Below are 13,829 nucleotides of genomic sequence, written 5' to 3'. Positions count from 1 at the left end.
TCTTCTCCCACTGTGCCTACATAAGCTCCTGTCAGTCTATTACACGGAACACTGATAATCATTTTAATTGCGGAGGTATTTCAGATAATCCTGCTCTATCTGCCTGCTAACATGCTTGTGTTGCTTTTTATAACCATTATTCCACATTTGTCATCGTTGCCAGAGCCGATCATAGGTACCCTACTCTCCTGTGCGTGTGTGTGCAGAAGGAAGCTAGGGACCCACAAAGACTGGCTAGCTGCTAGTTAGCTTAGTACAATGAATGGCAGTGGATGGGCAGGTTAGCATACCTCTGTCAAAAGGGATCAAATATCCTTTTCTGCATTAATATATCTAATCTGATATATCTATATCTGTGCACATTTGTTCAGTAATAGATATTCAATATTCAGAGACATCATTTAAAGGTAATAGGGTGCAGTATTTTATGCAGCGCCTCACAACTTCACCCAACAAAATATTTGATGACGAAAAGAGCAGCAGCTATTTCTACCAAAACCTACTTTCTAAGAGAAGATGATGGGGATCACTTTTCAAATCTTGACTGTGACCTTCCCCACTTCCTTCTGGAAGTTAGCTTGTAAGAGCTTTTCCCTAAAAAGTTAATGTGTTCCTTTAAGGGATATTTTTCTCGTAGTAACTGTAACTCTGAAGAACACTGAGTTTGACCGTTTATTGTAAGTACGCAATTGGCTGGGTTTCTTTTTTTAATTTGAAGCATTTTTTTTTCCCACTTTCATCATTATGAAGGATCATCTGACTTCATATAAATGTAGGCCACCCAATTAAATATCTATATTTGCACAGATTTATTATGACCCACATTTTACATCAAAGTGGATTTGAAACGCAGGAAGAGGTTCATTTAAGGAAAGTTTGGCTCAAACTCTTAAATAGAGCAGCCAGAGATGATGATGATGATGGAGGGCCAACAAGTTAGTGAAAGAAGCTGCGCTAACGTTAGCAGCCTTAACTGAAGGGCTGCCTCCAAGTAGTTGCCGTCTCAAATCCCTGATAAATATCACTAAAACTGTCCTTGCTCATGAAAACATTTTATTGCTCAACAGTGTTTGCATACAGCTGCATGCACATTACACATGACACTCTAATGAGAACAAAAAACTAAACAGATTGAAATCATTGCTATATTTATTAAATTTGTCATTTAACCCAACCTGAAATGTGCCTAGAGTGTAAAAGACGTTTCCATTACCACATGAACAATTCCAAATAGAGCAGGCCAGTGTAAAAAGAATTTTAAATCCTTTGGTGTTTGCAAACAATGTAAATCTTACTGGTGGTTAAGCAACGCTAAAATGCATTTATCACACAGGAAACAAAATAATGGAATAGTTAAAAATATGGTCAGTGGGTTAAAAATGTTAGAAGAACAGGCTTCACAGTAAATAGCGAGAGTTCCTGAAAATGAAACTGGAGACAAACTCAGGCACAAATCACTGGATACACAGGACATGAACAGGGTTAATCAGGCTGGCTGAGGAAAACAATGACAAGTGGGAGAAACAGGAATCGCAGACAAATTGTGTGAAACTTATCTTTCACCCAGCTCTCCTGATAAACACACCTCGCTGTGACATAAAAAAATAGTGTTATGAAAATGGGAAATACATAGAAACTACATTAAAAAAAAAATTACACCACTTGTGAACACCACTCACTCACTCAGAATGTCGAAAGCAATAAACACCATATTCATAACATTCAACAAACAGAAGTATCTTACCAAATACCAACGATATCACGCATTTGTGGAATTAAAGGACTGCTTGAGCTGAACATTTGTACGCACTACCTCCTCTTTATCTGTGTGTTTAAGCTCTACGGTATCTGCACGTTGAGGCACTTGGAAAGAATATGATTGTACTGTATATATTATGTACATTTGTTACGCTTGAGTTTCTGTGTGAATCACACTCCTTCCAAAATGAACATGTGCTTAACTCGACAGATCTAAAAAGGAGTAAAACTGGACCATTAAACCTCACACTGATACTGACAGTCCCATGGTCAACATGCTCTCTCTTAACTAATGTCATTCAAAATGCATAAAAGTGTTGTTCAAATCATGAGGTGGACATGATAACCTCGTTATTACTGATTCCAGATCAGTATTCCAACTCCGACTGCTGATGCCTTTGGCCCATAGGAAATGGGTTGGGCCTATAATCTCTGGCACCTGATCTAAAGTGAGACGCTGACCAAGATTAGCCTGGCAGGAAACCATGCTAGACCGCTGAGGACAGTGCAAAAATGTGATGGAAAAGCTGCTTTTTCTCCTTGTGCTTCACTGAGCGCAATGTGATCTTCCCTTAAAGTATGACCATGAAACACGTACTACAGAACGTACCAAGCATTTTATATGTACAGCTATCAATGCTACATTTGAATGAAGGAAAGAATAATAATATTCACAGTCAAAAATCACCAAGTGAGTCGCAAGCTCAGTCTTACAAAATAAACACCTTGCACACACCGTCGATCACAAAAGAACATCCTGGATCACAGGTCCCACACGAAAAATGACGACACTCCACATGTTGAGAGAATTCAACTCCAAGCAGCCACTGATGGTCCCTCTGTTCCACGAGCAGTCTGGAGGCAGACATCCACACTTAAGGCAGGCTAGCAATGTCCCGCTTTGGAGGGGGTCCGTCTGGTTTGCAGGGAGACCCGTTGGCTTTGTCCTCAAAGATCAAGACTCTGTGGAGGGATCATGAACAAGCTCAGCCATGTTGCACTTCATTCAGTAACACACTGCACATCAGGAGGTACTCTGTTGTTCGGTTGTGACGAGTTTGCACGAGGGTGAAGGACTTCAGACAGACTCTCTGTGACTGGGGACATTTTCAGGAGGTGTTCATGTGGTGGGCATGTAGTTTAATGGCTCATTTATCATCTCATGAAGCAGCTGTCTATTAAGTCTGATGAAAATCCCACTGGAATACCAAACAAATCGTTTTTTTTCCACATAATGAATTGATCTAGTTGAAATTTTACAGCTTCTCCGTCAGTCCATAAAACAATGGTCAAGACTACCATGAAAATGACCACAGTAGTTCTGCATCATGCTGCTGACTAACAGGTGAAATCATCACCTCCTTGAAAGACGTAGTTGGGAAAACAGAGGGTTGCAGTAATGCTGGGCAAGAAACCTCGACAGTGTGAATGTGGGAGAGCAGAGACGTGATCAGTGCCTGAGTGACAGACAAACAGTTGCAGTCAGGATTTGATCCTGGCTGAGTAGTGAGTGAAAGCTTTGGGGGGGGGCAAGTGGTGCAGCCTGAACACAGAGGAGTGAGGCATCTGACAGCAGCTATTCAGACCCAATGTCTTTCAATTTCCTTTTTTGGAAAACTTGTGCAAAGCTTCAGTAAGCCCATAAGGAGCAATGATCCCAACAATGAAACTGGAACCCAGCAACTCAAAGTCTATTACATCTCTCTGGCAACCGCTCGCATTCCTCTCTGCACATTACTGGTATTTCCTCTGTGCTCACGCGCTGCACGGGAACAGTCAGGTCACCTCCAACAGTCCTGTTGATTCAGTGACAAGTCGAAACATTCACTGAATTGGTTGTTGAAAATAAAATGCCAAACATAGCATTTATGACGATAACAACCCATATTGGGTTAATCTGATTTAAGGCAGATCTTCTGTTCAACTGAAACTAAATGAATTATGATATAATGCTTTGAAAACATGATCATGCAATTGATTAATGCCAGTCAAAGCCTATCTAGCAAGATGACTCTGATTCCAGTTCAGATTTTGAAGTTTCAGTTTCTGTTACAAAGAGAGTCTGTGATGCAGCAAAGGCCATTAACCATCACACATCTCACGCACTTCCTTGTCTTCCAGCGGCTGAAGGAAGAAGTGAAAGGGACATTTATAAATAACTGCTGTGGGATTATGGGATTCTCTTAAAAAAAAAAAAACTGGTTGAGGGCAAAAGAGGAAAAGTTATGCATTTTCTGTGCTTGGTGTATTAGGGATTAGGAGATTTGTCTATTAAAAGATCCAGCCAGCTTAGTCCAGCAAAGCTGACATGCAGCAGCCAATACACTCAACTCCTGCAGTCTGACCCAGCCAGAGGCCACTTTAAATGGCTTCCACTGGCTATAAGAACTTGATTCAAAATAGCAGGAGACGGCACTCCAACCTCCCGAAACTTTTGACAAACTATCTTTTCTCCCGTGAGTGTGAAGAGATGTCAGGTCCCCGTGACTGTCAGCATTAATGAGCCTATAATCTGTTACCTAAGCACATGATCCCGGCTGAGGATAAGGGTGGGTTGACCATGGATAGCAGATATAGATGGGTTTCGTTGCCATGGAGATTAATGCCTAATGCTGAGTGTAGGAAGTGACATCAGCGTCCGTCTTCACAGAATCCCTGCTCAGGGCTTCCACTGGTGTAGTACAAGCCTGGTGAGCGCTGGATAATTAACTACCACCAAGCAGATGATGGGCTCACTGGCGTGTGTGTGTTAGCAGGAGCTCTCAAAAACTTTTTGATGTATTTTTGTGGACACGTTACTGGGAAGGAGTGACTGTCTTGGATGATCTGATCTGGATCAAACTGTCGATGTCCTTATTCTCTACGTAGCCTCCTTGAGGAGGTCTGCACTCTTGTTTACCATACTGCAAAATTCATGTGTCTTCACTTTCTTTCCCCATCAAGTGACTTGAGGACTCCAAATCAGTACCAGTTGTTAAAACCAGACTGGAAATACTGGACCCACCTCTTTTTATTGCATTTTGAGGCCTCGTACATTTTATATGAATATTGCAGTGTAAAGGCCATTGTTTTCCACGCACTATAAAATAATGTTTTCTTTTTTTTCCCCAACAGTTTGCCTGTCAAGTGCCCCTCAAGGCTCCTAATCAGGACCAGCTATTAGTCATAGACACATATAGGACACACCTCTTTGACAGTGAGGTCACATGGGAGTCAGTGACATACTCTGAAGTGACCTGCATGACTCTGAAACTCACAACTTACATGTGACCTCAACGATCCTGCAGGAGTTAATTCATAGTGTAACGGTGTAATGGCTCCCGGGAAATCAAGGTAAGAAGAACTGCTAAGTGATGTCACCATTCACAACATGGATGTGCACAGTTTAAGCGACTGGTTGCTGAACAAACACAACAACTTCTATTGTGGTTTACTCACAATTTGAGCACAGCCGAACGCTTCCCCAGCATCATCTTGACAAAGTCCCTGTAGTTGATAGTGTTGCTGCTGCTGCCGCCAGTTACCTCGACGATCATTTTCTTCAACTCCAAGTGGGTCTTGGGCACCCCCAGCTTCTCCATCATCCGCTTCAGACCCATCAGATCTGAGACGAGGAAAATCCCATGCTGACACAGGAAAATCTCAAGACTCTTTTCGTATTTATTTGCGTATCTAATGCATTGAACTCGAGCAGCTTTACACATATTTCAGCTTAACCATCATCAGGAATACAAGTCAATCCAACAAAACAGTTGTGGAACTTCTTCTGTGGCTGTGGGAAAGAGTTTCGTGAAAGCATATTCAATTGTTTCGTGGGAAATACCATTAGCTTGAACCTTATATGGGATAGGATCTCCACATTCACATCATATTAGGAAAGATGGCAGAGATTACTCCTGTTCGTGACTTGCTACTATTCGGGTCATACCGCAACTCACGACGGTTTGGAGACATTTGATATTTTTTGTGGGACGATATCAAACACTGTGCATTCATGAAATTGAATGATATTAATTTATTTAGGGTTTAATTAGACAGAATTACAATGTTGGGAGGGGTCCATGTTTGTTCTCTAGGCACAGAAGACAGTGACACTGACGGAGACTTTTTTTCCAGGCCCTGCAGACAGGAAGTGTGTGTCTAACACCTACACTACAATTCAATTAGCTGCTCAAGAACTTCAGACCTTGTACAATGGTGTACAGTACGGTATCAACTTACCTGCAGGACACAAACAAGACACACGAACCTGCTAGTGCTCACACAGCTCAGACAATACACACACACACACTATTAATTACTGTTGTGTCACCACCAGCTGACACTTGTTATCTGGAGTGCGGTTGGTGTTTTATTGCTCGCCGTTACTCACCAATCTCTCCTTGATCATTCAGGTCAAACTCTGAATATTTATCTGAAAAATAAAACACATGAAGGATTATTCCATGGGTTAACTGACTTGTGCATCTCCAGTTCGACTCTTTATCTACATTTTCCACAAACACACATCGCCAGCTGGCGTCTTACACTCAGCTGCCGACAGCTGACCTGGCCAAACGACCGCTGATGATGACAGGTGTGTTCGGGTGTGTGTTTCTGTACATTTGTTGGTGATAAACAGCTGAGTGAGCAAGACAAGTGAGACAGATGATTGGGAAAGGGAAGTTCGAAGAAAGACTTCAAATGTGGTTCAGTCGGGAAGAAAAACAAGATCCCCTGATTAAAAATTGTGTTGCTGAGCTGGAGGAATCTCAATTTCAATCTCATCCTTCAGGTTGCTCACACCAGGACTTGGTACAGTCTTATGAAATGAATGAAATTTACCTCTACCCACATACAACAAAGACGATAGAACATAATAGGTTGTCATTTTACTTCAAGAAATACTTGGAAGCAGGAGTGACGACTCAACTCACAAATGCAATGACATCAGACGGGACTTACAGATTCACTTGGACTTGAGGCCTTATGCCTTGGTAATCTCTCTCCCAAAATATAGACAAATGTGCCATAAATTTATTTAGCAAATCAATTTAATTTTCTTGAATCAAAAAAGGTATGCTTCTTGGTAGAGTGGATGTTTAGTCCATGAAAGTTTAAAGCAGGGCCAACAAAGGTTTGACTGCAACCGCGAAAACAAAACGTATTAAAACATCAACAGATCTGATGATTCAAAAACAAAACATAAAATCATTTCTATAAATGTAAATCACTATTTATGTAGTTTTCTTTTTTCTTGAAGAGAAAATGACCATTAAATATGTAGGACCCCTAACAAGTAATAATTGAAAACAAGCAGGCGACAAAAATGACTCTTTGCACAGGACATCAATTTTGCACAAGTTAATTAAGAAATAAATGAAGAGGCAGAGATGGTAGTGAAGACAAAAGGCGTTTTAAAAAGACTAAGTGTTTGCATTTGGCCTGAGGCCCACTCACCATTTATTTTTTTGTTTTGACCCACCAAAGGAGAGAGTTTGTGCACCTCTGGCCCAGTCAGACTGAGAGGTTACCTGGCTTGACCCCCAGCTGTCCAGAGACCGTTCTGATGTGTCTGAACCACTAATTACTGCCGATGAGCTGGTTGGTGTCTTGCATGGCAGCAAGAAACCTGAAATTAAAGCTTTCGGAGCAGATCTGATACTTCAACTATTTTTCAACAATCCTTTTTTTCTGCTCCAACGGGAAACATTCCAAAACGCTTTGCTTCATCTTTTCTGGTCAGTTACAAATATTCTCTCCTTCACTTATAAAAACTCTTTGTTAACACGGATTGAGGCAGCTGCTGCTTCTAAAAATGATAAGACTTTCTTCTCACTTCCCTAAATTTTGCACGACTCTTTTCTCCGGAAGACCACTTTAGTCAGATTACACTTGGTATTTCTGTCTCACAATGGCAGCTCTGTCTCTGTGTTCAGGAGAGGGGGCGGGGGGGCACTGTGTTAACTGTGTGAACCCTTGGGGAGTGGGACAGGACAATGCTAACCCTGTTCCTCTACTCGTGGCCCCCCTTCCACCACACACGCGTGCACGCAAAAACACACACACACAGCAGAAGGCCTTGAGGGGGACACTTGTTGTGGTGCAGCTTGTTGATCATCTGCCGCCAAAAAAAACCCCAACTTAAGTCTTTGGTGCGTCATCTTAAATTATGCCAGCAAACAAGTAACACAATCTCCACACAAACAACTTTTGATCATTTTACAGGGAACTATCATTTGCATTCTGGGTTGTCAGTCTTTTTGTTTTCATGGTAAATCTTTCGACCAGCTGCAGTGACAGTTAAAAGGGCTCCCTGATGGTAAGAAAAACAAAAATGTTGCTGGTGAAACTGTTGATATATATGATGACTTCCCATGCAACGCTGACCAAACCAAACAAAAAAAGGCTCCCATCTTTTTTAGACACTGAAATGAAGGCCGGATGGAAGTTCGTTGCAAGAAAAACATTGTAAAATAATACACAAAACTATTCATGCACCAAATGTATATGTGGAAGAATGTGGAGGAATTATTGGGAGCAATCTTATTCCCATAATTGGGTCATCAGAGCAGTATTTGCTCTACTCCCAGGAGCTTTCAGTTCACCCAGCTGAGCTCTCAATACCGTAACAAAAAGCAGAGAAACACCCAGCTACATTCCTGCAAGGCCACCGAGGACTTGGCCTTGCAAACCTGTGGGAGCAGCCTCCCTTTCCCAAAGAGAAAAACAAAATACTTTTGGGTGGGGGGGGGTATGAGGAGTGTACTTGCCTGCCAACAAATAAACAGATATTCAAGGGGAGACAACAGCCAGGGAACCCGCCCACAAAAAAAAAACAAAAAACACAACACCACACACACACTTTTCAATGCTAAGAGGAGGGCTGGACTTGCTGCTTACTTTTGAAACCTTCCAGTTTTTCAGCCAGGTCATCTTCGTCCCTGTATTTCTGGTCTTCCATGTATTCCTGGGAAGAGAAAAGAGAGAAAGATGAGGAGTGAAAGTGATCTGAAAAAACAAAACAGAACAAAACAAAACAAAACAGGTTTTCCAGGTTTTCCTGCCACTGAAACCCTTAAATCAGGTTTTGGCCGATTTCTAAACGATGCTGAGAAATTTCTAGTCACAGGTAGCTATTAATACAGAACACTAAAGAAATAAACACACAAGTCAAAAAGTAAATTAATCTGATTCTGTCATATGTGAAAAACTTCAACATGACCGTGATGACTCATTTTAACGCATTTCTAATCACTGCACTCCAAAAGTGGGACACCTCACATGAGTGTGAAGAAAACTGCCCAAAGGGAGCAACCCTAATGAAAATATAATGGCGCAATCTGCCATGTGGGAGTCCGCTTCAGGGAAACCAGAGAGCACGAGTGACAAAGAGTGGTGTTGTTGGCTGCCTTGACCTCGATGTGCCTGTCAGGTTTATAAGCTAGTGTGAAGAAGATAAACAGCACTGCGCCATCATCAGGGACACTTGACTCAGACGTGCTGAATCAGGAGCACAACCTCCACACTCCACAGGAATGTAATCTCTCCCAGGGTCCATTCAGGACCATAAATAGGTCAAATACAGAGTATATCACTAGCTGGATATTCAGAGTTGTATTCAGATTGAGAGGGTGTAGGCGCCAGTCCCCCCCACACACACACACACGACCCTTAACAGGATAAGCGGAAGAAAATGGATGGATGGATGGATGGGTATCTGAGGTGTGTTTTTTATACCTCTAATCAACAATAACATAGGTTTCTCAGGGGGAATCGAAGGTGCTGGCAACACAAGTGCCACAGGCGCTCCCAGCTGCCCTCCTGACTCCACCTGCTCATGTGCTCACGGTGGGGAGCCGATCACAGGCTGCCAGGACAACCCAGGAGGCGAGCACATGTTACACACACCTAGCTGATGTGTGCGTGAGCTGCTGCGGACTTATCTGCTGAGACAAAGCCCAACACGAAACAAAGGGCTCATTCACACTCATCCAATTCACCTGTTTCTAGTGGACACACCGGCACCAGGGAGCCTCAGTGTTCCTAGAGAGGCATGACCATGAAAGGAGCCTCTCACTGAGGATATTACCCCCCCCCCCCCCCCCACACACACACACACACATACACATAAGATGTAAGGGCACGCGACTCCCTCAACAAGTGCCACCAGAGACCAGCCATTAAGAAAATCAATAAGCTACACATTAACAGCGTGGCCATGGTCCACTACTACTCCCAACCACGCTGAGACTCGTGCCGAGTGGCTCGGAATCAGGGCCAATGCCGAGTCAAGTGTGTGCCTGCTAATTAAATTCAAATCCCCGTGGGATGCCGTTAGAGGCGCTGATGTCAAATAAAGAGAACATGCTTACCTTGTTTATTTCCTCCAATTTCTGCCTTTGCTGCTCCTTCAACAGTCCAAAGGCTTTCCCACCTAAAATAAAAAAATAAATTAAACCAAATAAAATGATATCATAATAACCGGCAACTTGACCTCGACGCGGCTAGCTTAAACAATCGGCCTCCTTATTGTGAGGACTCTAAGCTTCAGCTAGCGACACGCATAGGCAGATAGATGCCCGGCAAATAAACTGGACAGGCAGCCGTTTTACCTTGGACGTTTTTACTTGAAGGCATCCCGGGATTTCTTTGTGGTCTGAATATCCAGATAAAGAAAAACAGCCGAGCCAGAAGGCCACCGCAACTGTGCGGGTGATGCTCCTAACGTAACTCTCCGTTTAAGATTGGGTTGAGTGGGCCACTCCGTACCGGTGTAAGTGAAGAGGGAAGACGGTATTTTAAAGGTGTAGTACATCCGGTCAGGCTTTTCAAAATAAACCAATGTTTACGATTTGGAAGACTTTCATGTTTAGGTAAGGCAATTGATGTTAGAAGGGAATTTAACGTAATTATTTTTACTTGGGCTGTTGGTAAATTCATAATGCCAAAATGTAGTGTTCAAAATTATTATTATTATTATTATTATTATTATTATTATTATTATTATTATGTACTACAAGATTTTCAAATATATCAAAATCCTTTTTTGTACCACTCAAAACGTTGTAGAAATTATTATAAACAAGACAAGACAATTCCAAAATATGTAATCCCAGTGTAAAATTTTAAATGTGACTGTGTTACATACCCAGATTAGGATTATTTTATGACAATATGCTCATTTTACTTCACCATCGCATTTTTTAATTATCATGTCGTTGCGTATATATATAAACAAAATGTGTGTCTCACTAGTCCAGTGCACCAAAGTGAAAAGGAAAAAAAAAGTTAGCATACGAGAAAATGATTTACATGTAAACTGCTTTGCAAAGGCAATGCTTCTTGTAATTGTTCTAATAATGAGAAGAAAAATAGGATGCCAACTATCAGAGAACAATAGATCTTTATTAGGGTTCAGACGAGGAAATTAAACATTTAAATATACAGCCCCTACAGTTTGGACATTGTACTTGGTCATACAATGATATGGATTATGCTGTGATTAATTGTATGAAGCTGTGATTGATTAATAGAGGATTCATAATTCTTGTTTTGATTTGTTTATGCTGCCTTCATGATGCTGATTCTTTTACACGATGGTTGAGATGTAAGAGATGACCGTATATATGTTAACGTCAACTGGGTTAAATTTGTTTCTGCTGTTACAACAGCGCTTTACAACAGCTTTTATTTTGAAATATAAATTTCCGGCAGATTATGCAGATTCTCTTCTCAGTAAAAATGCGTTACCCGGGACACTTCTTACTCGCGCTCACCATCATGTGGTGTGAAACCGTATAATGAGGGCGTGACCCAGCAGACAGCAGGAGATTCGAAACCGCTCTCAGTGTAATTTGTGAAATTTGATGTCTAGAAATACATTTTTAAATGAAAGGTATGCTGCTTATTTCCTAACGATGTGGAAAAATCTAAGATTTAACTGATCTCACCATTTTTTTCCCATTTGGATTTTCCCTCCAATCCAAACAACTCTACTTCGGATATATCAGGGGTTCCCAAACTACAATGGTGGGCCGAAGACAAACACATTCACACACACAAGTGAAAAAAATGCCTTCCGTCTATGTGCCACCATCTCTGCCTCTCCATTTTTTTTCTCATTTCTGTGCCAAACAATGCAAAAATGTTTTTCCCCTTCACAAAATTATGAAAAGATAATAATTGGGGATCCTACAAATTTGAAGAGCACCACACAAGAGCACCATGCCAAACAGCATAAATAAAAGGATTAACATATTTGAAAATATCTATTTTTAGGCATCCCCTCATAATTATTTTCTTTCTTTCTTGTGATTTATTGATATATTTTCCATATGGTAGACAAAATTTGACCCCCAGACCTCAATCTGGGCAGCTTTGAGGTTGATGTCTCCATCCTAATCTTTAATTACAATCATCCTCTTCATCAATTTAATCATCCAACATAGTAATCGATTCTCCGTCACAGTCTTTTTTCCTTCCGTGATGATGTGATCAAAGTGTCAATAAAATCCAACTGTTCATACACAAAATACCAAAGAGACCTGAAGACTGAAAGAAAGAAATGTTGGTGAACTTTCAGTTTCCAGACAGTAGTAACCAGTCAATTAATATCATTCATTCATTAATATTATTAAAAAAAAAAATTAGACTCCAGCTGGAAATATTTTGGCCTTCAGTTTTGCATACAAGATTAAATCCTGTTTGTTGTACTGCAAATGTTACTTCAGTCTCACATCCTTTCTTAGCACTGAAGTGACGCTCGTCTGTGAAAACTCGAGTTGCTTACATTTCATATAAATTGTAATTTACACTGTATTGTGAAAATAATCAACCGCATTATTTCCATTCCATTGTGTACATTCAAATGTACACAATTATCATACAGTGGTGGAGGTGGTGTTGCTGACAGGAGCCTGATATTGATTCCTCTTGTACTCCTACTTCAGTTGCTTCACCTCATTATCACACACCACACATAGTCCTGCAGGCACTTGATAAGATTTTCCTCCAACTGTCATTACCACACAATGCAAACCAATCCGTTCAAAACCGATCTCTGATAAACATCTAAGAATTCATCCTGCAACATAGCGACCAATGTGAAGTCGTAAACGTGCAACTGTTCCCCTGTGACGGAAAGTAAATTACACTGAAGAGAAATATCACTCAATTATGACTGACAAAAGAAAAATAAATTCTATATCAGGTCACCAAGTTGATGCTGAGTGGGTTCAGAGCCTCATTAAAGAACTAATTTGAGGATAAAACACAATAACAGCAGGAATATGACTCAATGTCCCCCCTATTGTTAAACTTGCAGGCTGGATGCAGGGGGGAAAAAAAGCATGAAATACACATTCAGTTTCCAAGGAAACCAACTTATCTGACATGTAGTGAACTATAAACAACGGAACATGATGCTGGAAATATTCATGGGCTGCTGCAGCTGCTGTGGCAGGAATAAAGCCACTCAAACAGGCCTTTTTCCACAAGGTGGTGCTCAAGGATCGCCTCAGGCCCATGCCGATGAGAGTGAAGTGTTTTACTGAGAATCAGTGAGGCTCACAGGTGAAGCGAGGCCATTAATATGTTCGTATGAATGCAAAAAAAAGAAGAAGACGAAGAATGGATTCATTTAGGAACTGTGATTCTTTTGGAAAATAATTCAAGACATGAGGTGCGTTCCATGTTTCAAGTCCAGAAATAATAAGTGGTACTGACATGAATCCCTAGCTCACTTGACATGGAAGCTATTAGAAAAACAAACAAACAAAAGCAGAACATTGCAATTCATTGGATTTTGCACTGGAATATTCATATAAAATATAAGAGACACTGAAAGGCAAAGAAGGAGGTGTGTCCTATATTTTCCATGAATCTAGGACTAATAGATGGTAATCATTTGGATTCGCTGGGTCATCTGGAAGCTATGAAAAAAAAAAAAGAAAGACAGAACGCATCATTTTGCAATTTATGACAACCAGCGGATGAATATTCATATGAAATAAAGGAGGCAATAAAGTGTGCTAATTAAAGAGTGGATTCAATTTTGGGAGACACAGATGTAGGCTATTTTTCTGTCAAGT

General features: G+C 41.0%; 1 protein-coding gene across 1 annotated transcript; it reads right to left on the bottom strand.

The window, feature by feature from the left end:
• Positions 1–1,137: 1,137 nt before the first annotated feature.
• aif1l (allograft inflammatory factor 1-like) lies at positions 1,138–10,524 on the bottom strand. The gene is made up of 6 exons (XM_086187521.1): positions 10,353–10,524; positions 10,113–10,174; positions 8,641–8,707; positions 6,131–6,172; positions 5,197–5,362; positions 1,138–2,721 (listed from the first exon to the last, which is right to left on the bottom strand). The coding sequence occupies exons 1-6, from the start codon at positions 10,375–10,377 to the stop codon at positions 2,634–2,636; spliced, it is 450 nt and encodes a 149-aa protein (XP_086043647.1). The 5' UTR covers positions 10,378–10,524; the 3' UTR covers positions 1,138–2,633.
• Between the last annotated feature and the right edge of the window lie 3,305 nt (positions 10,525–13,829).

The sequence above is a fragment of the Aulostomus chinensis genome, chromosome 19, assembly GCF_037954235.1.
Source record: "Aulostomus chinensis isolate RoL2024-O1b breed Wild chromosome 19, RoL_Achi_v1.0, whole genome shotgun sequence".
In the NCBI taxonomy this organism is placed as follows: domain Eukaryota; kingdom Metazoa; phylum Chordata; class Actinopteri; order Syngnathiformes; family Aulostomidae; genus Aulostomus; species Aulostomus chinensis.
Note: the sequence above shows the minus strand (reverse complement) of the source record. Positions and strands in the feature narration are given on the sequence as shown.